Consider the following 26,971-nt stretch of genomic DNA (forward strand, 5'->3'; position numbering starts at 1 on the left):
GGAGAATAATCGTTGCTGAAGGAACGACAATGTAGAACTTACATTTTATCTGGTGGTAAATTAATTATTCAATGATATACATGCATACTTTGTGATGAATTGTCATGAGGTCAAATCTGAACCTGAAAAGACCCAGTTCTAGTCCTCTATTCATTCATCTATAACTGGAGAAATCAATGGTTTATTCGAGAAAAAGGCTTCTAAGTTGGCCAGAACTAGTTGGAAAGCATCGCGAAAAGCTTCCTCAGTGAAAGCAGCTCTATGTGGTGTAAGAACAACATTATCCAATGCAATTAATTCTTGAGGAACCTTAGGTTCATTCTCAAACACATCCAAACCAGCACCTGCTATCTCACCTTCAACCAACAACTTCACCAGTTCTTTCTCATCGACGATAGGTCCACGAGCAATGTTGATGAGAATTCCATCCTTCCCTAATGCTTTTAGAACATCCTTGTCAATCATGTGACGAGTTTCGATAGTCAATGTACAGCATATGACGAGGATGTTACAGTTGAATGCAAGTTCACAGACGTTTGGGTAGAAATCGTAGGGAACTGGCTTCTTTTGCCTAGAGTTGTATGAAATTGTGCAGCCAAATGCCTCTAGCCTTGTTGCAACTTTTAAACCGATGTTGCCTAAACCAACTATTCCCACATGCTTACCTCCCAACTGCAAATGAGCAAATGCCAAATAAAAGACCAACATTAGATCAATTAACATTTTAACTAGTTAATTGATTATAACTAGCTGTGAAAGTTGTACAGTATCAAATGTTGTGATGAAATAGAAAGTATTCAATTTTTAACGAGCCTCGGAAAAAAAGGGTTTTTGGTAGGAAGCACGTTATCCCATAGTGGGACTTTTGGCACAAATCCGGACTATTCAGTTTCCAAAACGAATACCGAGTACTAGACGGGAAACCATAAAATTTTATAAATACAATATTATGTAAAATACCCGATATATACATACCAAAATTGAAAAGAAAATTATAAAATTGGACCTAATAAATTTACTACTACATTTTGTTATGGTGAATATGAATATTGTTATACCTTGGAACCCAAAGGATACTGAACGTTTTTAGGCCAAATTCCAGAGCGAACAAACCGATCACCGGAGCTAATTTTCCGAAGTACGTCAATCAACAAACCGACACCAATATCAGCAGTATCCTCAGAAAAGACATCAGCAGTATTAGCAACGGCGATACTTCGGCGACGGCATTCGGGGAGATTGATATGGTTGAAGCCGGTGCTAGCAGTGACAACGAGTCCAAGAGAAGGGAGATGGCGGAGTATGTCGCTAGTGATAGGGCTCTTGCCGTAGCAGATAAGGGCCTTAGTGGACTGAGCGTGGGCCTGTAGGAAGAGCTCTGTGGAGAGTGGAGATTCGTAAGCTTTGAGAAGTTTGAATTTTTGTGAGAATTGTTGTTGGTGGATGATGAATACTGGAGGTGGATGTATGACTAACAGCTCTGGCAGCTCCATTTCCACTTCAGATTTGATGAAATGGTTGTATTTCTTTTTTCTTTTGATCGTTGGAAATTTTGTTGAAATTAAATTAAATTAATTTAATGCAAATCAAACTCATCAATTTGTCCCTACCGTTTTCCTTATATTGGTGGGACCCTGTGGAATCCAATAACATGTGCCCCAAAACAAAAAAGGAGTTACTATCAAACTCAACAATGGCAGAACCCAAGGACGAGCTGCCGGCGGTGATAGTCCTGGGCCGGCCATCGGTTCTTAATTTCTACGGCGACCAATTTTCCTCAAAATTCCGACTCTTAAAGCCATGGGAATCTTCACTTCCATTGGACCAATTCATTTCCACACACGCTCAAACCGTACAGGCTATGTTTTGCTCCGGCACGACCTGCGTTACTCCGTCGCTGCTCCGCCAACTTCCTTCTCTTCGGGTAATCGTTACCACCAGCGCCGGCCTTAACCATATGGATCTCGACGAGTGCCGCCGCCTCGGAATTTCCGTTGCTAACGCTGGTACCGTTTTCTCGGAGGATGTAGCTGACTTTGCTGTTGGATTGTTAATTGATGTACTTAGAAAGATATCTGTTGCTAATCGGTTTGTTAAGAATGGACTTTGGCCTCTTCATGAGGATTACCCACTTGCTTCCAAGGTACTGTCACTTAGCTTTCTCCATTGATATCTTAAAATTTTGTGTCCGGATTGTAATTCTTTTCTTGTTACGATTTTGTAATTGTTGTTGAACTCATAATTGCATTTTAGTACGCTCACATATACATGTGGTTAGGAAAATCATCCATTTTGGTTAAACATGAATAAACCTGGGATTGTGCCTAAGGTTCATAGGTTGCCCAATTTGGGTATGTTTAAGCTCCTAAATTTGGGTAATATGTTCTATCATGGCTTAATTAGCTCAATAGGACTTCCACGTGCACTTGTTTTAAATATAAGAGATGGGTACTGTATTGGGCTAAGAGTTAAACTGCTTGGAGATTTTACTGAAGTTGAAAAAAAGAGTATTCGAAGTTGAAGTTGAAAAAGATCATTTGGATTTTCTTGGACATGAATATAACTTGGAGAAACGATGACATTTTGGAAGTGAGAACTATTATTTGACTTGAAATACTTCTCAAGCAATTTTTTCAACTTTAAATTCTCTATTTCTAGTTGAAGTTGAAATAATGGACGGAATTGTAAAACAAACATTGACTTCCAAATAATTTTTCAATATTTGCAAATAATATTTGGCTGAAGTTATGTCTAAATTCCTACGAAGTTAAATGAATGCATTGGTGTCCCTCACGATGACTATAGCGCTTGCTTCCTTGCCAATCCAAGAATGAATTGTTTAGCATCAAAACAAGAAAATGGCATTTGAAGGGGATAGCTATTGGACATCGAGGGACTATTGTACGCCGAAACATGCATGGAAAGTCTTGAGATATATGAGTTACTATCCTTCTCATATTATTTCCTAAACGTTTTTCTTCTAAAATTTTGAGACCTGCACTTTAAATAGAAAAGTTAAAATCATGTAACAAATTGAATTATGTATTAATGTGAAGTCCAAATTTTGTGTGCCCATTTGGATAGTGAGAGTAGCATAAATACATCTGAGTGCTGTAAGATTATGATAGTTATGAAACTGTAGTCGTCTTTCTATAATGTTTGTTGAAGCTAAGATTGGTTTGTGTTGCATAGTTTACTATGTTTCTGGTCATGCCTTGTTCTTCCTTAAATATATTGCACAGTCGAGGAGTACAAGGCTGTATAACAAGTTTTCAATAATCATTAGTGCATTTGGTTAAAGATCAATTTACAAATGTTATGTCAGGCTAACAGGTTCAATGTGCTTAGAAGTTAGAACTTTCCTCATCAGAATTCCACAGACTGGGGGATGTAAGGTGACATGCATGAATTGTCCCTGTTTTGAATCCAAGCCTTAAGTTTGGGCTGTCATGAGTGGACCTCACCTGCCAGAGAACAAGGTTTGGGCTATTTATATTGCTCTGATACTCAATCTGGCAACTGCAAAGGCTTCTAAATGTCAGCAAAAGAGTGGTGTCTGTACTTGATATTACAGAGGCTGTTTATAAAGATTTTTATGCTGACTTGGGTGGCTGGGCATTAATGGAGGAATTTTGGAGTTTATCTCATGCTCCTTGCCTGACTTCAGTTGGTTAAATTTGGAACAATACTTGTTGCAACAGGCTAGTACCATGTGTCCCATGGTTTTATCTGTCATCAACTGGTTTCCTTGATTGTTCATGATCCTTAAGATTTCAGGTCTACTAAATTTTCTTGTGTGGATAAGTTCTGCATTTCTAATTGTATATTCTTGATGGTTATTGATGATGGCAGGTGGGAGGCAGGAAAGTTGGAATTGTTGGGCTGGGAAGCATAGGCCTAGAAGTTGCAAAAAGGCTTGAAGCATTTGGCTGCATTATATCATACCAATCGAGGAAGAAAAAGCCTGTTGTCTACTCGTTCTATCCCGACGTTCATGAACTAGCAACCAAATGTAATGTCCTTGTCATTTGTTGTGCATTGACAGACGAAACTCATCACCTGATCAATAAGAAGGTACTACTGGCACTCGGTAAAGAAGGAGTAATCATTAATATTGCACGAGGAGCCATAATCAATGAGATGGAGTTGGTGCAATGTTTGGTGCAGGGACAGATTGCAGGTGCTGGCTTGGATGTTTTCGAGAATGAACCTAATGTTCCTGAAGAGCTCTTTTCATTGGATAATGTTGTACTGTCACAACATGTCGCGTTTTTTACCGAGGATTCTTTTCGAGATTTATATGAACTCATGTCAGGAAATTTGGAAGCTTTCTTCTTGAACAAACCTTTGCTTTCTCCAGTTTTAGATGACTAAGATATTCTTTTCAACTGGGAGATCTATATAATGTATCCTGAATTCCTGATCTGTTTTCATATTTTCAACGTCTCATTCTGGATACTCTCAGCAAAAGTGGAGTATGAATCTGCCTTTTGTCCCGCTTGACAAAAAACTTCCTTAACCTATTGGCGTATTACTGGAAGCAAGTTCTGTAGGATCCTTTTAATGGAGAAGCATTCTCCATACCAAATATGAAATGATTGTGCTACAACCAGGAGAAAAGCATTTGATTCATCTGCTACAACTCTGCAGAAAGAAGCTGCTTGTTTTATGACATTGTACTTGTGCGCATGCGAATGCTTGTCGTATACAACTTTCAGTGTTTGATTTCAGTGATGTTAGACATAGAAATCTGTCAATATGAGTTTCTATTTTCAACGTGTGGTTTCTCTGTGATCTCATGTTAAGGGATTACTCCTTGTAGTGTGAAAATAGAATTTCAGCTGATTGTCGATGTTAATGGTGTCTTCTTAATGCCACAAATAAAGGGTTTACCATTTCTTAATGCCACAAATGAATTTATAAATCTACCACTCTATATAAGTTCCTTTTTAATTGGTAGAATAGAAACTTTTATCTATTCTATAGAGTTTCTGTGTTACCCGAAAATCAAGTTCGTAGCTTTAATATATAGTCATGGCAATCTGGCAATCACCTTTAAATGTATTACCGGTCAATGTACTTAAACTTTACATGTTGTATTTCCTTCGCAATAATCAAAACACTGAGGCTTGCTGTTTCTTTATTAAATAGTTATCTGCTGCTAGATATTCATACACCAGTTATTTATTCTTTATCTAATGTTTGCTTATCGCGTGGGTGAGGTTGTGATCAAATGTATTATGTCATGAGTTGGCATTTGAACTTATTTTTTTCACCTCAACTCTCTTCCCCGCATGAACCTTACCTTTGACCTATTAATCCTTTACCAAAAAAAAAAAAAAAGAATCTTTCTTCTAAGTTTGAATATCCAAGCCTTAATATTTGATATTAAGAAAAAATCGAAATGCAAATCAAATAAAAAATCAAGACTATTAACTAGATAAAAATATTTTTCTCAAAAAAAGGAATTTAAATTATAGCGGTTTCTAATTCTAGCTCTATATATGGCTTATGTCAAATGAAAAAGCACTAGCTCTATATATGCCTTAATTCTTCAGTTTTGATGAATTCATGAAAAATGAAATTACAGTTAAGAAATCAACATCAACACCTAATATTCCTGTAATCAGAAAAAACCAAACCGAAACAACAAAAGCAGAAAATTCAAGAAATTATCATATATTGCTTTAATTTGTCTTTTATAGTTGACAAACTGAATAATCTTTCCGTACACAAAACAAGAAAAAGATTCCTCCAAAGATTACTCTCAAACTCATCAATGGCAAAACCCAACACTGCTTTGCCGGAGGTAATAGTCCTAGGTCAGCCAACGCTTTTCAATATCTACGGCGAACAGTTATCCCACAAATTCCGATTCCTTAAACCATGGGAATCTTCGCTTCCATCGGAACAATTTATTTCCACACATGCTCAATCCGTACAAGCCATGATTTCTTCTCCCAAAGATTTCGTTGGCAAGATTTCTTCCTCCTTGTTGTGCCTCCTCCCTTCGCTCCGAGTTATCGTTACCACCAGCGCTGGCGTTAACCATATTGATCTCGTCGAGTGTCGCCGCCGCGGAATCTCAGTTGCTAACGCTGTTTCCGTTTTCTCAGAGGATGTAGCTGACTTTGCTGTTGGATTGTTGATTGATGTTCTTAGAAAGATTTCTGTTGCTGATCGGTTTGTTAAGAATGGTCTTTGGTCACTTCATGTGGATTTTCCCCTCTGTTCCAAGGTAATGCCACTTTGCTCTTCTGTAGTTCTTGTTCTGTCTTCATCCCAATTTATGTGATGTTTGACTAGACATGATTTTGTTTTTTAAAAAAGGAAATTTTATGGAACTTGTGGTCTAAAATAAGCTTGTATGACAATACATTTCTCATTAAGCACAAAAATGGGAAGTGTAAAGTTAAATTGTTTCTAAATATAGAAAGATATTATAGGGAACAGACTAACCACAAGACGGAGGTCGTAATATGCTACTGAGCCTGCATAGCCAGTGAAATTGATACTATCATCTTATTGACTTTTTATGTATGATGTTTAAACTTTTCTTCTAATTTCATATGGTGATTTACTCATAGTTACATTTAGAAGTCTCATGTATATTATGTCAGAAATCATCTGTGTGGAAATTAAGTATTTGACAAATGAATTAGTGATATGGTTTCGAGAAGCATAGCTACCTTAGCAACCTGCATTTATATCAGGCACAAGTAGGATTTACATTCCTTTTCCATTTTCAAAGGCCCAAGCCTAATAATTACCTCGGCTTAGGAAAAAATTAGAAAGCAATTGAATTTCTTGCGTACTGATGCACAGTGGCGGAGGCAGGATTACCGCCAAGAGGGTTCAAAAAAAGGAAAAAATTAAAAGGGTTGTAGCTAGTGGGAATAGAATCAATGACCTTACAAAGGTTTTTAACCCCCTTGACCACTAAGCTATGCTTTTGGGCTGTGTCAAGGGGATTCAAAATATAATATATAGAGGTAAAAAATAGATTTTGCCTTACATATACAGTGTAATTTTTCGGCGAAGGGGGTTCGGGTGAACACCCTTCCGCCCCCCTAAATCCGCCCCTGCTGATGCATATCTTTTTGTTTCGCTTAATATGACTGTAAAGAAAAAAATGTTTAAATTTGTGGTTCGGAAAATTATCCATCATAACAAGTTGTTTCTTTGACTGAAAAGAACAATTTAGTGAAAATGTTGTAGGTCTACAATATCTATTTCCCTTAAGCAGGAAAGAAGATTTTATATCCCAAACGTGAAAATTTTATTCAATGTTGATGCAGAGAAAACGAAAGTTTCCCACTCATATTTGATTCAAGTGAAGTACTAGCATAATTTTTAGCTTCTCCTATCACTCCACTTCTCCTACTTTCTAATCAGAAACTTTTTTTCATCTAGGCTGCTTAAGGGTTTTCTCTCTAATACTTCCCTGCAATACCTCAGTTAAACTTTGTCACACGAAAGGCAAAACCACAAAAGTAACGAACAACGTAGAAAGGAGCCTAAGGTTCATAGGCACACACCTATTTGCCCATTTTAGGTTGTTTGTGAGCTCAATATGTGTACTCTGTCATATGATGGCTTAGTTAGCTCAATGAGACATCCACAGGCACACATTGCAAAATTAAGAGATGGATCCTATGTGGGGCTAACTGCTAAATTTAAAATGAACGCAATTGGTGTCCCTTATGATATCTCTATATCCCTTGCCTACACACCAGTCCAAAAATGAATTATTCAGTATCGCAGCAGGAGCTCGACATTTGAAGTGGGGAAGGTTTAAACATCAATGGACTATAGCACACTAAAAGGTGCCAAAAAAAACTGCACTATTTCACAAATGGGCATGCTAGACATATGTACATCGATCGGTGGATTTGCACCTGAGATCTTTCTATAGATAGTTGTGGTATCCACCCCTATGCCCATGATCTATTCGGAGGAATTAGTCTTTCAGATCAGCGAGATAGCTGAATGGTTGATAGCCCCGGGCTTGAAAACCGATATAGTTTTGAAAGAAAAGGTGCAAGGAAAGTTTTGAGATATATATGAGTCAATATCCTTCTTAGAAACATTTCCTAAAACGTTATTAATGATCAAATGAACAAATTGAACTATTTATTTGATAGTTCGAGGTTCAAGATGGTTTTCTGATTTTTATTGTTTTTTGTTAGAAAACTGTCAGCAGAATTCTTCCTAAGAAATCAGAGAAAAGGAAAAGATCATTATAGTTTCTGCAAAATGTAATTCTAAGTAATTGCCCCCATAGATCCTATATCTCTCTATATGAAGAAGAAATCATGTAGGGAAGGGGATTCTTATTTGTACAAATGGTACTTCGAGCTTGGAACGAGCATGAAGAGAAGTGTAGTTGTCTTTCTATAATGTTTGTTTAAGCAAAGGTTGGTTTCTGCTGCATAAAACTATGTTTCCATGTAGAGCAATTACAGACTTGAGGATTAACAAGGCTGTATAATAAGTATTCATATCAGTAGTGCGTTTGATTAATTACTAATGTCATCTCAGGCTGTCAGGATTACTTTGCTTATATCTTTCCTCATCCTTAATAGAGTTCTACATAGTGGGAAATGAAAAGTGACGTGCATCTGTTGTCCCTGGTTTGGAACTAAGCCTAGTTGTGGGATGCTGTCATTAGTTGGCTAACCTGCAAAGAGATTAAGGTAGGGATCTTGGCCTCTGATACTCAAGCTGGTAAGCCTCTGGACAAAATCCAACTGTTTGCAAGAGAGTGGCGTCTATACTTGACATCAATGAGGCTGTTCATAATTTTTTTTATGCTGGGTTTGGGTGGGTGGACAGTCATCGAGGTATTTTGGGTTTATTCCATGCCCCTTACTGGAGTTTGGAACAACATTTGTTGCAATAGGCTAGTACCAGTAGACCTTGTTTAAGATTTTAGGTCTAGTACAAATTTTGTGTGGATAACTTTTGCCTTACTAACTGCTAGTTCTTGATGGTGATTGATGATGGCAGGTGGGAGGCAGGAAAGTAGGAATTGTTGGGCTGGGAAGCATCGGTCTAAAAGTTGCAAAAAGACTTGAAGCATTTGGATGCATTATATCATACCAGTCGAGGAAGAAAAAGCCTGTTTCCTACCCTTTCTATCCTGACGTTCATGAACTAGCGACCAAATGTGATGTTCTTGTCATTTGTTGTGCATTGACAGAGCAAACTCGTCACTTGATCAATAAGGAGGTTTTACTGGCACTTGGGAAAGGAGGAGTTATCATTAATATTGCACGAGGATCCGTAATCAATGAGATGGAGTTGGTAAAATGTTTGGTGCAGGGAGAGATTGCAGGTGCTGGCTTGGATGTTTTCGAGAATGAACCTAATGTTCCTGAGGAGCTCCTTTCATTGGATAACGTTGTATTGACACGGCACGTTGCTTGTTGTACAGAGGATTCTTTTCGAGATTTATATGAACTCATATCAGGGAATCTGGAAGCTTTCTTCTTAAACAAACCTTTGCTTTCGCCAGTTTTGGATGACTAGAAGATAGTGTCTCAACTTTGATGCCTATATTATAAGATCAGCCTTGATATTTATCGACATCTCATTCTGGATACTCTCTGCAAAAGTGGAGTACAAATCTGCCTTTCGTGCTGCTCAAGAATAATTTCTTAACCTATTTGCATGTTACTGGAAGCAAGTGGTGTAGGATTGTCGGAATGGGGAAAGTGTTTTCTGTTTTCCATTACAAATGCAAAACCACAATGCTATATCCAGGGAGGAAGCAATCTGATTCAGCTACAACTCCGCAGAAAGGAAGCCATTTGTTTTATGCCATTACATGCAGTCGTGCAGATGCTTGTCATATCCTAAGTTAACAAACAAAGAACTGCTTTCCCTTGTTCTTGAGAAGAAGCTAAGTTAGCGTCCATGAAAGACTTGTATTATATATGTTTGGCAATTCCGTTCTGTCAAAGAATGCAAGATTTAACATGTTTAACCCTATATTTTTTATAACCCTTTTAGGGATTTTCTTTTGCATGAGTTAGTTGTCTCATTTCCTTAGGCAAATGGTTCTGTGCAGAAGTAGCTATCTGTTTAGTTTAACAAAATTCGTCTGGCTATTCTGCCTTCTGCCTTTAGGGTCAGCAGATGCACGATTATTCTAGTCAATGTTCAGTATTTTCTTGACTGGCATCTTTAATCAATTTTAAACGTGATGTTAGACATTAATGCTGAATTATGCTTCTTAATGCTTAAATTGTAATCTGCTGCTAGATATTCATACACCAGACTATTTGATCCTGTAGCAACTTTTCCTCACTTTTTGGGCTGAAGATAACTTGAACTATTTGATATCTTGCTCTATCCTACCCAAAAAGCCTGAGTTCTTTTTCAGAACGATTTCATCCCTTTGACATATAACATATTGATTGATTTAATAAAGCTATAAATCAAAGCTAGTGGTAATCATAGATGTTGTGGAACAGTTTAGATTTCGTTTAGTTTCAAAGTGGAGATAAATTGATAGTATACATAATACTGCAGTTCTCTTTTTTGTACTTGTGCTGATGGGAGGTAATATGTATCCAGCAGAATAGTAAAGATGAGCACAATCCAATCTGCATATAATTGCAGTTGAGGGTTAGGCTAGCTCGAACGGTAGAACTACTTGAATGGTTTTGTTCGTTAAGGAAGATGTTGGCAAAGCAATATGGCCTCTATCATTTGGTCTTTACTAGTAGCGGCGAAGCCAGAAATTTTACTTAGGGTGTTCAAATTTGAAAGAAGTAAAAAAAAATCCATGACAAAGGATGTTCAATATATGTTATATACATCTAAAACCTAATATTTTACTTATATATGCAGTGTAATTTTCCGAACCATAACCATAGTGTAGCTTCGCCCATGTTTACTACATAGGACCACATTTTAAAGTTATGCAATGCTTACGTTACCTTTGTGATAAAAAGTTGATACATACTCTAAAGATGTAGGACATGAATTGGATAAAAGCGACAGTTGTAGGGGCATTGCCATTTAAATGCTGGCTGGCATAGGCATATGCATATGCTAGGATTGTTACTGTTGCTGAAGTATTCATCACCTCATTTCTTATGGTTAAATGGATTGTACTTATCCGCTAAGTTTGGCAATGGATTATGATTATTTTACTTGGCACAACGGAACAAAATTAGATACGTGGAGTGATAATTACTTGAAATCCTACTAATTATTTGTTTATAGGCATTTAAACTAAGGTTTGAACTATTAATGTAACTAGAAACAAGGAAGCATCTTCATCTTTGTTTTATATCATGTCAACGCTCAAATACTTAATGAAAACTGCCATTAGTTTGATGTTATGTGCTGTTTTACTTGTCTGTTTTGCTGAATTATTGCATATGCCGACTGTTAATTAATTAATAATGTCAAAACATACGTCATTTTCATGCTTAGGTTAACATGAGCATCTAGAAAAATTTCTTTAGCCGTGTTTGCTGCTGTGAATTTATCATATTCATTAAATATTTAGCCCTTAGTTATTTGTCCCAGTCCTTGACCTAAAAAAGTTTTCAGTTTTCTTTGGTTAGCCAACAGAATCAAAAACAAAAGTTGGGACAAATGTTTCACTTTTGACATGTCAAGCTTTTCTTGTGAATTGCTCCAACACTTGATCCTACTTTCTACCTAATGTTGCCCCTTGAACAGGAACTTTAATTTGATGCAACTGTGGAGTTATAGTTTTTAACCAAACTCCCCAAGACTATCTGTACGTTTTGAAAGACCAAAGGCAAAATAGCTAAAGCAAGATATTAATGAAACTTGTATTTGTGTATATCTTATAATTAATAAATGTTTTTCAAAAAAAAAAAAAATCCAAGATCATTGAGTTGTTTTGCTATGAATTAACCTTCACGTGCTTTTAATGCATTTATGTTGCGAATAATCACATTGCATGGCCTAAAAATTACACAAAATCAAAATAGAGATCATTCACTTTCCATAATCAAAAGTTATGTTACATAGTCATATATACTTGATTATATGAAGAACCAATTAATTGAATTTCCATTGATTTAATCATGATAATTAAGTGGCACCAAATATTTACATAATTCTTTTAGCAAAGTAAAACTTAAAGCTAATTTCTGGGATATAATAAGAAGTTGCATGTGATTTGGAGTGTGTAATTATCAGCAGATACAGTCTCCAAAAGCAAGCAATTTAAATCATGATTGAAAAATCCATATCCATTACATCTGATTAGGGCTGACATTATTTACAACATTAGACATTAATATTTGTGGTTGTGTACTTGTCCATAAAAAAACATTTCAGAAGGTAAATGATGTTTCAAATTTCTTTTTATAATTAGCTTAAACATCTTGTAGTATATGTGTATATATTTCCAAAAATGTTACATCTTCGGCTTCCAACTGGGACTCATATTTATGTATTAGAAACAATTTTGATAATGTCGATGTTAGAATTCACCATACAAAATATAACGCTATAAATTGCTATAGTATTTTTGACTTTATTTTAAAAAAAAATCAAGTTTCACAAACTAGCAGATATTTTTCTATAGTGTGACATAGTGACAGTAATAAGTATGAGGAACTATCAGACAAGACATGTGCAACCCCTGAATGAAAGAGCACCCTAGGCATTTTGCTAACTAGTACTCACATTAACATACTCATTCTATTTCCAAACAATTGGCAAACAGCTTACAATGGAGACAATAATATTTAAAATTTGTGCCTCCCAAATAAAATGTACAAACTAATAATAATAATAATAATAATAATAATAATAATAATAATAATAATAATAATAATAATAATAATAATTTGGCTGGTTAAAAAGATATAGAAGAAATAATGATTTCAAAATTCTGTGTTTGCTATCACGCGTAGAACAGTAGAATTAAAGCAGATAACGTTTGTAGCTTTTGTTTCTGAAATTGTTTTCTTTTTTTTGACTTCAAACCTTTCATAATTCCTACAATTATTTTACATCTGAAAGCACTTTATTGGGGTTGTACTTGTAGCGAGCAGTTTGTCCATTTTTGTTTTTCAAATAAAACTTAATGGCACTCGTTTTTTCTCAACACATGCACATAACATGTCTTATATATTAGCTATTTCGATTTTAGATTAACCATTTATTTCACTGTACGTAAAGTAAAACATTAATAGTGACAATCGTATAAGTTACCTCTCTTGTTGGTTCAATATGACTTTCTTGCACGCTAGGTTTTTCTGATAAGAAATCTAGAAAGTGAATAATTTTTCTAAATTAATGAGTGGGTTGACACCCCTAATCAAAAGACTTATCTTCAATTTCTTTAGAGAGACATTGACACGACACTGAAGTAATATTATTCTGTTCAATACGAATTGTACAGTTGGGTGCGAGGCGCTTAATATACATTATATTGACTTGAAACTCTGACTTCGAATGTGATATTAATGCTTTCAAGTTTTATTTTCTAGAATAGGTAGTTTTTTCTTACGTTTATTTAGTTAGTATTTGAAAATTGGTAATCATAGCAAAAGCTTATTGAAGTCACGGTCGGGTTTGCGTTAATCCAAATAAGTTTCGGTCAGCTATATGAATCATCAATGATTTTATTTATTTTATTAAATTTATCTCAAACCAACATTATGTAAAATAAAATAGAAATAGAAAGTACTAAATTTCTTTATATTTTTAAATGGTATTAAAATCTATATTAGGACTAAAATACTCTTAGAAAGCATATGCATAAAGTAGAAGTCATTAAACATAATTAATATTTATAATTAAAACATAATCTCAACTGAATAATACTTATTAGATATTTTTTATCCTAATGTCCTATCTTACGTTAAGTCTGCATCGATCGATTCCAAGAGATTGTAGGCCTTTAAATATAATTTTTCATGTGATGTTAGGTCTACCTAGTTCACTTTTAAAACCTTCATCTACCATGACTTCACATCTACAGATCGATATATTTAGAGATCGACACAAAACATGACCAAATCATATCAAACTGCGTACTCTATTTTGTCCTTAATGTGTGCTACTTGCACTTTTTAACGAATGTGATAAGTTTAAATTTTGTCTGATCACATATTTATCTTAACATCAACATCTGACAAAAATAAAGAGGAGAAAAAAAGGAAAATCTTTCTTTCCATTCAAACAAGAGAACAAACAAATCACCTAAAAGTGAAAGATAAAAAAGTGTTATAAGTCAGACATAAAAGAGGCCATATTGGACTACGTACATCAAAAAGAGGTATGCCGAATCATTATTGTTATCAAGGTACCTAAATCTAAATAAAGGAAAGATGCATTTTGTCTTAAGGGTAACTATTTCTTTTTAATACGTTGATATTTTGCGAACTTGTCGAGTTTCTCCTAAACCTGAACCAAAAACAACTCCAACGAGACACAAAACTTAAATTTCAATATAAATCTTTGCCTTATCATAAACATGAAAGTCAATACATAGTATATATACATATGATTTATTTTTTTTACCTAACTACACAATATATTTTTCCCGTGAAGGGGTGTCATTTGACACCCCTTCCTATAAGGTAGCTCTGCCACTGGTGGTAGAGCAAACAGTAAAGGGTATGTAGCATTGTTTACCCGAAAAATCGGATAACGTTAAATTTAGATATGGTTCTAAGGGTATGCAAAATTCTTTGATACAAAATGACAATACAGGTATTTTTGCTGTAAAATGAGAATGATGGACGGGAAGACTGAAATGTATTAGAAAAACAAAGCACAATGAAATCTTAATGTATCTTGGAAGACCTGCGTCTATTGCAGTCTATCCCCCTTTTATAGTAGAGGATCACTGCTTTATCTATAATAACATAATAAAATAATACATATAGTGGAGGACCCATGATGGTTTGTCTCTTCCTTGATTCTCGCCAAGATTCTCCCCCTCGGTGCGGTTGTAACGGCTCTTGTCTGCGAGCTTGGTGTTAGATCGAACCCCCAGTCTTGGTTCGAGCTCGATTCTGCCTTGGGTCATCGATATTCGGGGCCTGTATCGATCGGTATTGCCCCGTAGTCCGATTCGGACACGGACTCGATAATGATATCGAGTTTTGCTGTTGATTGGTCTTATAGCTCGAAGCTCGACGTTCCTACTTCGGGATTCATCCGAGCTTGTCATGTGGATATCCTTCGATTGAAACGTCATTGTCTCGACCGGTCTTTATGACTGAGAATCGATTTTGATCGTACACAGATAGTCCCCTTGTTTCTCGGAAAGGATGTGGCGAGGAACGATATGATTTTCCTGCGGCTCGATCAAATTTATGCTGATGTTTCTATCAAACCCGATCTTGACGTATGTGATAGCGTCACGTCGGCTCGATTTTGCCGAAGTATTTAATGTGTGTCAGACAGTGGTCGGCCACCGCTGATACCGAACCGTCGTACCTTAGTCTATAAATAGTCTTTCCATACAACCTTTACCACTTTTGCGCCTTCTCTTCTTCCAAACTTTCTTATTTATCCTCTCTATTTCACTGCTACGGGGCCGTCCATACCAGAATTTTGGTGCTGTCTATTTCTTCACCTTCCTTTGCGCTCTTCCCTTTCATATCAATGACGAAAACTTTCAAAACCGTACCTCAGAAGGAAAAAGCTTCTTCCTCACGGCCGTCTGATGATAAGGCGCTGGTGGAGCCGTCAGTTCATGACTATGTTCCTGGCCCGTGCACTTTGAAGACTGATTTTAAGGTGGAGAATCTTTCCTCCGTTCTGGGTCGATGTGAACACGTATCGATGTATACGTGCTCTATAACGGAGGATCACCTCGAGGCCGTCAGAAAAGACTGCAACTGGGGTTCCGAGGTCGTGTTGCAAATTCCATCTTCCGATGAGGGTGTTACCACTTACGTGGAGGGTTTTTTAAGTGTTTATACTTATCCCTTCACATTGGGACCCGTCGACTCGGTGATTATTGATTTCTGCAAAAGGTATCAAGTCACCCTTGGCCAAATTCATCCCTCTTTATGGCGTATAGTGATCTTATTGCGCTTCTTCTTTATCAAAGCCGGGGGGTTGGATTTTTCTCTAAACCACCTCATACGACTGTATCGGCCTCAGATCTTTCGAGGACTAATGAGACTTCATCGTCGGGCATCGAAGGCTTTGATGTCGAGCATCGATGAAGACAAGGATCGGGGTTGGATGGGTCATTATATTCGAGTAAGGACCCATGATCTCATTCCGGAGGAGAAGATGTCGTTCCCTGAAGAATGGAATTTTGACCGTAAGTGATTTTTGTTCACTTTTCATGTCCTTTTCTGATTTTTTTTGATATCCTTCCCTGATGTTCAGCTGCCCCTTGGATGCCACAAGTGGTGCCTGACCTCGAGGACTGGGTTCGAAAGTTAGCCTCGACCTCCTCTTACGCCGAGCGCGCTGGGCGTGATTTGGCAAAAGGCATATGGGAGGTCAAGAACCATGGTGAGCTTTGCTTTTTGTTTCCTTCTAAGTATTCTTTGCGTTCTATTCATTACTGATTTCCTTTTGTGCAGGCGTAACCAGGGATGCCGCTTTGAGGCCTTCGAGCGGTGAAGAAGGAAACAAGTCCCTAGTCCCTAAACAGGGGGAAGATAAGAAGCGAAGAGCTTCCTCTCGATCAGAGGACCCCAAGCCCAAAACTCGAAGGGTGAGGAGAAAAGCAATTGCCCTTTCGATTGATTCGGTCCAATGACTGAGAGAAGAAGAAGAAGAAGAAAATAGCTCCTCGGCTTTGGTAGTCTGATCTACGGAGGCCATCGAGGTTGCCAGAGCTCCCGAGCCGATGGCAGCTGTGCCTGTCGGGGTTGTTTCTGAAGACCTGAGTCTCGACTGGAGTGCTCTGAGTGATTTGCTCGGGGCAATGACAATAGGTCACTCGCCTTCTCTTCTATCTTTTTCTGAGGAGGTGTTGAAGGAAGCTCGAGAGTTGAAGACTCCCGATATCGGCGCAGGCTCTGGTGCAGGGGATCCTTTTAGGGATTATTTTACTGGAGTCGACGAAGGTTCCGATATTGGTGACGCTTCTCTTTTATTAGAGGAGGCTCAGCGTTTCAGTACTCGGGTAATAATTCTTCCATACTTGGTTTCTTTGTTCTTTTCCATACTTGACTCGTGTTTCTTACTGTGCAGGCCATTAGTAGGTTTCGAGTCGATCTTAGCCAGTGTGAGGCCGAGCTCCGGAAGGTCTCGGGTGAGAGAGATGCCCTGCGGCTTCTTTGCAGCCAAACAGACGAGGCTATAAAGGACCTCCAAGCGGATTTGGCTAAGGTCCGTGAAGAAGGGGTCGAGCTCGATAAGCAGGTGAGCCTCGTTCTGTTAAAGTATGGGTCTGACTCAACCGTGAAATTTAACCCTTCGTTGTCTCAGTTGCAGCAAAAGATCGAAAAGATGGGGTTACTTCGAGAAGAAGTCGATCAAATCCGAGCTGAATGTAATCGGTGGAAGGAGACCCTCAACCCCCTAGCAGCGGAAAAAGAAACCATCTTAACAAAATAATTTTCGGCCGATGTTCAACTTCGAAGTGTCAAGCAAAAGGGGTCGGTTCAAGCTAAGAGGATCGAGGAGCTTGAAACACGACTTGCTGAGGCTAAGGCAGAGGTTGAGTCGTCGAAAGTCTTGGAGGATAAGTCCATTGCTGTATATCGGGCTGATGCTGAGGCTGCTCAGATGGAGGCCCGGGAAGCGGCAAAGACCGCCGATACTCGAGCTCATTGGGTTGCCGAACTTGCCAAGTGTAGGTCTCGGAGGGAGACCCTTGAGGAGATACACGCTCGAAGTTTCGACCTTACCGAAGAGGTAAAAAAGGCAAAAGAGCTCGAAGCGGAAGCTGAAGACTTGGCTTCTGATGATGATGATGATGATGGTAGCAAAAGCGAATTCGAGGACATGGAAGAGCTCGACCAGGAAGCTTAGTTTCTAATTCTTCATGTTCGTAAATTAATCACGTAGGCAATTTTTGTATATATATGTATAACGAGGTCGACTTGTTTTTGTTTTGTGAAGACTTTTAATCTAATGTTGACCTTGTAGTCTCTCTGATCGATCAGATTTGTATCCCCTGGGTTTGCTTGTTGAGTCGATGATTCAAACTTTGAAGGATTAATCCGTAGGTGTAATGTAATGGTTCAGTTAATGTAAACTCAGAGTAAAAGTATCTTATTAGCCGTTGAGTGAATGTTTTGAACTTGAAATATTGTAGCCCGTAGGCGTAATGGTCGAGTGAGTTCTTACTCGAACTCAGAATAATAGCAGCCCGTAGGCTTAATAGTCGAATGATTGTTCTAAACTCGAAATATCGTAGCCCGTAGGCGTAATGGTCGAGTGAGTGCTTGCTCGAACTCGGAATAACAGTAGCCCGTAAACTTAATAGTCGAGTGAATGTTTTCGAACTCGAAATATCGTAGCCCGTAGGCATAATGGTCGAGTGAGTGCTTGCTCCAACTCGGATTAATAGTAGCCCGTAGGCTTAATGGTCGAGTGAGTGCTTGCTCGAACTAGGAATAATAGTAGCCCGTAGGCTTAACAGTCGAGTGCATGTTTCGAACTCGAGATAATGTAGCCCATAGGCATAATGGTCGAGTGAGTGCTTGCTCGAACTTGGAATAACAGTAGCCCGTAGGCTTAATAGTCGAGTGAATGTTTTGAACTCGAAATATCGTAGCCCGTAGGCGTAATGGTCGAGTGAGTGCTTGCTCGAATTAGGAATAATAGTAGCCTGTAGGCTTAATGGTCGAGTGAGTGCTTGCTCGAACTCGGAATAATAGTAGCCCATAGGCTTAACAGTCGAGTGCATGTTTCGAACACGAGATAACGTAGCCCGTAGGCGTAATGGTCGAGTGAGTGCTTTCTCGAATTCGGAATAATAGTAGCCCGTAGGCTTAATATTAGAGTGATCATTTTGAACTCGGAATGAAAGTAGCCCGTAGGCTGAATCTTAATTCTGGTTGCACAATAAATCTCAAGTCATTGCACATGTGTTTATGTTTGGGCCAATCTATATGAGCATAGTTCATTTTGACCATTTGGCTCTTACAATTTTTCCTGTTGGAACCCTATTGTTGTGAGATGACTTTCTTGCATCTGAACTCGATGTATTTGAGGGCCCTGATGCCCCCCGGTATTCGAGGTCGGTTGGAAAGAGGCCTCGAATATTGTTAAAAGTGCAGCACGATCGATGGTTGCCTCATTAAAAACCTTGCCGAAAAACCCATTTGGGAAAAAACCGGTCTAAGGGAAAAAGAGTGCAACGCGTACTTTTAAGCGAAAGATCTTCTTCAGCTCTAGTCCGGACTTCTGCATGGGTCAGTTAGATGAATATGAAAAGGTCGTACCTTAGCAGTAGTACCGTTTTAGATGTGATACATTCCAACTGCTTGATAGCTGTTTGCCGTTTATGATGCCGAGCCTGTATGATCCTTTTCTAACGTTCTCGAGCACCTGGTATGGTCCTTCCCAATTTGGTCCTAATTTTCCTTCGTTTGGATTCCGAGTATTGATGGTGACTTTTCTTAACACTAAGTCCCCGGGCTTGAAATGGAGAAGTTTAGTTCTTCAATTATAATACCTTTCAATTCGTTGCTTTTGGGCGGCCAATCAGATGAGGGCAGCTTCTCGTCCTTCGTCCGATAATTCAAGGCTGGTGTTCATAGCCTCATTATTTGATTCTTCCGTCATGAATAGAAATCTGGGACTAGGTTCACCGACTTCGGCTGGTATCAATGCTTTGGAACCATATACTAAGGAGAATGGGGTCGCCCCGTACTGGATTTTGACGTTGTTCGGTATGCCCAAAGGACTTCGGGCAGGATTTCTCTCCATTTTCCCTTCGCGTCGTTCAATCTCTTCTTCAGGTTTTGAAGAATAGTCTTGTTCGTTGATTCGGCCTGACCGTTCCCACTGGGGTGGTATGGTATTGATAATATCCTTCTTATTTTGTGATCTTCGAAGAATTTTGTGATTTTGCTGCCAACGAATTGCTTCCCATTGTCGCATACTATTTCGGCGGGTATCCCGAATCGGCATATGATATGATCCCAAATAAAGTCTATAACTTCTTTCTCTCTTATTTTCTCGAACGCCTGTGCTTTAACCCATTTAGAAAAATAGTCAGTCATAAATAAAATAAATTTGGCTTTACCTGGGGTCGATGGCAGAGGGCCGACGATGTCCATTCCCCATTTCATGAATGGCCATGAGGATAGGACCGAGTGAATTTGCTCTCCGGGTTGATGGATCATTGGCGCAAACCTTTGACATTTATCACATTTACGAACAAATTCTTTCGCATCTTTGCCCATATCGATCCAATAATACCCCGCTCTGATCACTTTTCGAACTAATGTGTCGGCACCGGAGTGATTGCCACAAGTGCCCTCGTTTACTTCCCGGAGGATGTAATTGGTATATCCCGGACCCACGCATACCGCCATTGGTCCATCGAGTTCTTCGATATAGTGTTCCGTCCGCAGCCAACGTAAATCGAGCAGCTTTAGTCCGTAGGGCCCTGGAATCTTTAGGGTCTGAAGGGAGCTTTTCGTTTTTTAAGTATTCAATATACTTGTTTCTCCAATCCCAGGTTAAGCTAGTAAAATTTATTTCGGCGTGCCCATCTTCGATTACTGATCTTGAAAGTTGAACGACAGTCCCCGAGCTCAAATCATCTACCTCGACCGACGATCCTAAATTTGCAAGAGCATCGGCCTCATTATTCCATTCTCGTGGAACATGCCGTAGGGTCCATTGTTTGAAATGGTGTAAAGTGATAAGCAGTTTGTCCAAATACCTTTGCATCCTACCTTCTCGGACTTCGAAGGTTTTGTTTACTTGACTCACCACCAGCAAAGAGTCACAATGCGCCTCAATGACTTCTGCTCCCAAGTTTCTAGCTAGTTCGAGACCTGCAATCATGGCTTCATACTCGGCCTTGTTGTTAGTTAACCTGATAGTTTTAATAGTTTGCCTAATAATGTTACCCGTGGGGGGTTTCAAAACTATGCCTAACCCGGACCCCTTTATATTCGAAGCACCGTCCATAAAAAGGATCCATATCCCGGACGATATACCTGATTTCAAAAGGAGTTCCTTTTCGACTTCGGGTATGAGGGTTGGCGTGAAGTCGGCCACGAAGTCTGCTAAAATTTGATACTTGATGGCCGTACGAGGTTGATATTCGATATCGTACCCACTGAGTTCGATGGCCCATTTGGCCAATCGGCCTGATAGTTCGGGCCTATGTAAAATATTACGGAGTGGGCAGGTGGTTAATACGCTTATGGGGTGACATTGAAAGTACGACCTTAACTTTCTAGATGCGCTTACCAGTGCAAGTGCCAATTTTTCTAAGTGCGGATACCTAGTTTCCGCTTCCCCTAAGGTCCGACTTACGTAATAAACGGGAAATTGCGTACCTTGCTCTTTTCGAACTAGGACACTGCTTATGGCAACTTCCGATACCGCCAAGTACAAGTATAGTTTTTCGTCGGTTTTTGGAGTGTGAAGCAGTGGTGGGCTCGATAGATATCGTTTCAATTCTTGTAACGCTTGTTGGCATTCCGGTGTCCAGGCGAAGTCGTTCTTCTTTTTGAGTAGGGAGAAAAATTTGTGACTTCGATCTGATGATCTTGAAATGAACCGGCCTAAGGCTGCAATTCTTCCCGTTAACCTGTGTACAGCTTTTACGCAGTCCATGATGGTGATGTCTTTGATGGCCTTGATTTTGTCGGGGTTGATCTCAATTCCCCGATTTGACACCATGAAGCCGAGGAACTTGCCCGAACCGTCCCCCGAAAGCACATTTTTCGGGGTTGAGCTCATGTTGTATTTTCTCATAATCTCGAACGTTTCCTGCAAACGGGCCAAATGGTCCTCTGCGCGCAGGGACTTAACTAGCATATCATCAATATAGACTTCCGTTGTTTTAGCTATTTGTTCTTCGAACATTCTATTTACTAGGCGTTGATAAGTAGCTCCTGCATTTTTTAGCCCGAAGGGCATTACGTTATAAAAATATGTTCCATATCGGGTCACAAATGAAGTCTTTTCCCGGTCGTCCGGGTTCATTTGAATTTGATTATACCCGGAATAGGCGTCGAGAAAGGTGAGGATCTCGTGGCCGGCCATGGCATCAATCATGCGATCGATGTTGGGCAGTGGAAAGGAATCTTTGGGGCATGCTTTGTTCAAATCCTTATAGTCCACACACATTCTAAGTTTGTTCCCTTTTTTAGGTACTACCACCACATTGGCTAACCATTCGGGGTATTTTACCTCCCGAATGGACCCTATCTTGAGAAGTTTGGTTACCTCGTCCTTTATGAATGCGTGTTTTTCCTCGGACTGGGGCCTTCTTTTTTGCTTCACCGGTCTGAACCTAGGGTTCAAGCTTAGCTGGTGCGCCGTTATGTCCGGCGGGATCCCTGTTATATCTAGATGGGACCAGGCAAAACAGTCGATGCTATTGATAAGAAATTGAATGAGTTTCTTCCTGAGTTCGGGGCTCAAACCCATTCCCAGTTATACCTTTCGTTCGGCCCAGTGTTCGATCAATATGATTTGCTCCAGTTCCTCAATTGTTAATTTAGTGGCATCGAAATCATCGGGGGTTACGAAGGATCGAGGGATCCATTGATCATCATCATCTTCTTCAATGCTCTGCTTACCTGGCTGGGTCGAAGCCGATGTCTGTGATTGCTATTTGGCGTTCTGCTCTCCGATTGTGTCTCTTTCTGAACCTGATCCTTTTATCGTCGAAGACGAGGATATTGATTTTGCTTCTTCGACGGAGAACATTTCCTTTGTGACCGGTTGTTCTCTGTACACTATTTTGACACCTCCCGATGTTGGGAATTTGAGGACCTGATGTAGGGTCGAGGGTACGACTCTTATGCTGTGGATCCACGGCCTTCCGAAAAGGGCGTTATATCTCATATCACCTTCGATCACGTGAAACTTTATTTCCTGGATGGTTCTGGCCACGTTTGTAGGTAGGGTAATCTCGCCTTTGGTGGTTTCACATGCCATATTGAATTCGTTTAGAACCACAGTTGCGGGTATGACCTGATCTTGCAGGCCGAGCTGTTCTACGACCCTCGATCTGATGATATTGGCCGAGCTACCTGGATCAATTAACACACGCTTAATCTTAGTTTTATTCATGAGTACGGATATTACCAGTGCATCGTTATGGGGTTGGATGATTCCCTTTCTATATTTTCATCACTGAAGGACAAAGTCCCTATGGGTGTATAATCTTGAGTTCGAGATCGCTTTTCCCTCACAATCGATGTTTTAGTGCGCTTAAGCATCGGTCCCTGAGGGGCATCGACGCCGTCGATGATCATATGAATGATGTGTTGCGGTTCTTCTGGCTCGTTTTGCTTGCCAAATTCCTTGTTCCTAAAACGGTTCTTCGCCCTATCACTCAGAAATTCCCGAAGGTGTCCTTTGTTAAATAAGCGGGCCACTTCCTCTCTTAGTTGCTTGTAATCTTCCGTTCTGTGGCCATGGGTGCCATGATATTCGCATATTTGATTGGGATTCCTTTGGGCAGGATCGGTCTGCATGGGTCGAGGCCATCTGGTGTCTTTGATGCGTCCGATGGTCGATACGATGGCGAATGTACCAATGTTGAAATTATACTCCGATAATCGAGGTACTTCTATAGGATCAGCATATTTATCAAAGCCTCTCTTGCTCATAAGTCCCCGAGAATTTTGCCCCCGATCAGTTCTTCGGTTGTTCCGAACCGTATCATGTGTTGAACCGTTGTTCATCCAATCTGTGTCGTACGGTTGGTATCGGTCTTTGTTCGATCTTTGTTCTCTGTTGATTTCCCTCTGATTTTTAGTGGTTGTGTGGTTCTGACGTACGGGCCCATACGGAGCTCCCAATTGATCATCTTCGACCCTGATTTTTGATTGGTAACGGTTGTGTACATCTGCCCAAGTTATTGCTGGGTACTCGATCAAATTTTATTTCAGCCGACGTGATGCTGTCGAACTTAGCCCGTTCAGTCCTTGGGTGAAAGCTTGTACGGCCCAATCGTCTGTGACCGGTGGCAAGTCCATACGTTCCATTTGAAATCGGGATACGAATTCCCTCAGCATTTCGTTACCCCTTTGTTTTACTTTGAAGAGGTCTGATTTCCTTGTTGCAACCTTTATGGCACCAGCATGTGCTTTTACGAACGAATTTGCTAACATGGCAAAAGAATCAATAGAATTTGGTGGTAAGTTGTGATACCAGATCATTGCTCCCTTTGCGAGGGTCTCTCCGAACTTTTTCAACAACACGGATTCGATCTCATCGTCCTTCAAATCGTTGCCTTTGATGGCACATGTGTAGGAGGTGACGTGTTCGTTAGGATCGGTAGTATTGTTATATTTGAGAATTTCGGGCATACGGAATTTTTTGGGGATTGGTTTTGGGGGCGCGCTCGAGGGAAAAGGCTTTTGTATGAATTTTTTCGAATCAAGCCCCTTTATCATTGGTAGAGCCCCCGGGATTTGATCGACCCTGGCATTGTATGTTTCCACCCTCTTGTCGTTGGCTTCGACTCGTTTTGTGAGTTCCTCGAGTAATTTAGTAATTCTGGGAGTAGTCCCTGATTCTTGCTTGTTAGATTTCACTACGGCGGGCTCTGTTCTGGGGGTGACTTCTCAAAGTGGATTGGAATCCGTCCTGCTTTGTGCGCGAGTTTGGCTCTGTAGCTGAGCTATCGCTACTTGTTGGGCTTGCAGCATCTCGAAGATCATACGTAAGCTGGCCCTGATTTCCTCCGCGTTTTGGGTGTCTCGAGCTACAGGTCGAGTACCGCCCTGAATGCTTCTTTCCGGTTCGGAACGCTGGTTCGCCTCCAAAGCTATTTGTGAATTGACATCCAATGGTATTTCGGCTCGAATTTCGAGTACTTCGATTCGAGCCTCGGGTGCCAAGTTGTTGATTTCATCTTGAAGGCCGGCTTCGAGGTCGATAGGTAGAGCCATTGCTGATTTGAAGTTGTAAGCTGGAGTGTACTGTAGATTTATATCAAACAATCACTGTTACCCTTAGCCCCACGGTAGGCGCCAAACTGTTTACCCGAAAAATCGGATAACGTTAAATTTAGATATGGTTCTAAAGGTATGCAAATTTCTTTGATACAAAATGACAATATAGGTATTTTTGCTGTAAAATGAGAATGATGGACGGGAAGACTGAAATATATTAGAAAAACAAGCACAATGAAATCTTAATGTATCTTGGAAGACCTGCGTCTATTGCAGTCTATCCCCCTTTTATAGTAGATGATCACTGCTTTATCTATAACAACATAATAAAATAATACATATAGTGGAGGACCCATGATGATTTGTCTCTTCCTTGATTCTCGCCAAGATTCTCTCCCTCTGTGCGGTTGTAACGGCTCTTGTCTGCGAGCTTGGCACTGGCTCGAGCTTGGTGTTAGATCGAACCTCCAGTCTTGGTTCGAGCTCGGTTCTACCTTGGGTCATCGATATTCGGGGCCTGTGTCGATCGGTGTTGCCCCGTAGTCCGATTCAGACACGGACTCGATAATGATATCGAGTTTTGCTGTTGATTGGTCTTATAGCTCGAAGCTCGACATCCCTACTTCGGGATTCGTCCGAGCTTGTCATATGGATACCCTTCGATTGAAACGTCATTATCTCGACCGGTCTTTATGACTGAGAATCGATTTTGACCGTACACAAACATATATATTGGTCAATCGGAGAATATTGTGATATGAAGCAACTGAGTATAAATGCCCCTCTTGCAAACTTGAATGCAGTCAAATTCATATGATGGAATTGTGGAATTACTTTATCTTCCTCTCTGATTTTTCTCGAAATTTCTTGTCAACATTTTCTGATTGGCCTTAAGATGCTGCACTCTCCAAGATGCTCGACGCTTCACCACTAACCTTAGCTTTTTAATGAAAAGTTAGTCATTTCACTTCAAAGTTATTTCATTAATGGGGTTAGACACTTGGAATATTTGAAGTTCCCACTGGATTGGCGAATTAATTAAAAGCACAACTATCTAGTCTCACACTTATGGGTTCTCCACTTCTCCTTATTAGCATTTTCAGCATAAAATTCTGTTTCAGTTTATAACTTAGATTAATTAGAAACAGATACAGTTTACTTAATCTAATTTTGAATTTATGTTTCTGAAAACCTGAATTTTTTTATCGCCTATTAGGTTTCAAACGGGATTTACAATGTCCTCGGCGTTATTGCAGTTTTGTGTTGGATAGTCAAATTCTTTGACATTTTCCCCTTATTATAGCCTAACGCACTTCATTACAGATCTTTCTCACATCTCTGTAATAGACTTAGTGGTCAACAAAATTTCATCGCTTGACCAAAACAAGAATACTATTCGTACTAACTTCTTGATGGGACGAACTTAAAATATTTGGCAATTTCCTCTATAATCCGAATCTATCCAATTTACCAATCATTGACCTTTAAAAATATATAAAATACAACATCACAGGTGATTAAAACCTTCATTCAAAATTGAATGGAGTTCAACCATCTGGTTCATGTCTTTGCTATATATGTCTGAGTATATACCTCAGTATATTTTTGTAAGAATTCAGTACCATTGAAACAAAACATTAATGAACACTAAATCCATTTATTAGTTGTTAATCTAATGTGAAAAATGAGAGTCTTTTATTTTTTCCTTTATTTAATAATGATTTTTTTTTGGGGGTGGGGGTGGGGGATTGACGTGCAAGGGTGTCTTAGGGGTGAAAGTGGGAGCAAAGTTGTTGGATGTGGTACAATAGCAAAAGACTTCGATCAGGAGAGCTAGAAAAGGTTACACTTTAGACATAAAGTGTCCACAAATAGAAAAGCGAAGAATGGTCTCGTAAACCATTTGTTTCTTATATTTCAAGGACACAAAAAAATTACTATGT

At 39.4% G+C, this 26,971-nt stretch overlaps 3 protein-coding genes across 4 annotated transcripts; 2 read left to right on the plus strand and 1 right to left on the minus strand.

The window, feature by feature from the left end:
• Positions 1 to 12: 12 nt before the first annotated feature.
• Positions 13 to 1,493, minus strand: LOC104116994 (glyoxylate/hydroxypyruvate reductase HPR3-like). Its single transcript, XM_009627967.4, has 2 exons — positions 1,059 to 1,493; positions 13 to 672 (listed from the first exon to the last, which is right to left on the minus strand). Exons 1-2 carry the CDS (start codon positions 1,491 to 1,493, stop codon positions 151 to 153), a joined length of 957 nt encoding a protein of 318 aa, XP_009626262.1. The 3' UTR covers positions 13 to 150.
• Positions 1,494 to 1,579: 86 nt separating this feature from the next.
• On the plus strand, positions 1,580 to 4,776 carry LOC104116993 (glyoxylate/hydroxypyruvate reductase HPR3). 2 transcript variants are annotated; one of them, XM_070182704.1, is made up of 3 exons: positions 1,580 to 2,143; positions 3,853 to 4,074; positions 4,168 to 4,776. In XM_070182704.1, exons 1-3 carry the CDS (start codon positions 1,580 to 1,582, stop codon positions 4,372 to 4,374), a joined length of 993 nt encoding a protein of 330 aa, XP_070038805.1. In that variant the 3' UTR covers positions 4,375 to 4,776. The 2 variants fall into 2 exon arrangements, with proteins under 2 accessions (XP_070038805.1, XP_009626261.2); XM_009627966.4 differs by having other exon boundaries at positions 3,853 to 4,776.
• Positions 4,777 to 5,575: 799 nt separating this feature from the next.
• Positions 5,576 to 10,032, plus strand: LOC104116996 (glyoxylate/hydroxypyruvate reductase HPR3-like). The gene is made up of 2 exons (XM_009627969.4): positions 5,576 to 6,238; positions 9,010 to 10,032. The coding sequence occupies exons 1-2, from the start codon at positions 5,780 to 5,782 to the stop codon at positions 9,529 to 9,531; spliced, it is 981 nt and encodes a 326-aa protein (XP_009626264.1). The 5' UTR covers positions 5,576 to 5,779; the 3' UTR covers positions 9,532 to 10,032.
• The last annotated feature ends 16,939 nt before the right edge of the window (positions 10,033 to 26,971 follow it).

The sequence above is a fragment of the Nicotiana tomentosiformis genome, chromosome 1 (genome assembly GCF_000390325.3).
Source record: "Nicotiana tomentosiformis chromosome 1, ASM39032v3, whole genome shotgun sequence".
In the NCBI taxonomy this organism is placed as follows: Eukaryota; Viridiplantae; Streptophyta; class Magnoliopsida; order Solanales; family Solanaceae; genus Nicotiana; species Nicotiana tomentosiformis.

Bases quoted from the DNA above. Each gene is read 5' to 3' on its own strand.
- LOC104116994 (XM_009627967.4), bottom strand. From the start codon at position 1,493: ATGGAGCTGCCAGAGCTGTTAGTCATACATCCACCTCCAGTATTCATC. The intron at 673-1,058 runs GTATAACAATAT...GCTCATTTGCAG, and splicing joins AGTATCCTTTGGGTTCCAAG to TTGGGAGGTAAGCATGTGGG.
- LOC104116993 (XM_009627966.4), top strand. From the start codon at position 1,580: ATGCAAATCAAACTCATCAATTTGTCCCTACCGTTTTCCTTATATTGG. The intron at 2,144-3,852 runs GTACTGTCACTT...TGATGATGGCAG, and splicing joins ATTACCCACTTGCTTCCAAG to GTGGGAGGCAGGAAAGTTGG.
- LOC104116996 (XM_009627969.4), top strand. From the start codon at position 5,780: ATGGCAAAACCCAACACTGCTTTGCCGGAGGTAATAGTCCTAGGTCAG. The intron at 6,239-9,009 runs GTAATGCCACTT...TGATGATGGCAG, and splicing joins ATTTTCCCCTCTGTTCCAAG to GTGGGAGGCAGGAAAGTAGG.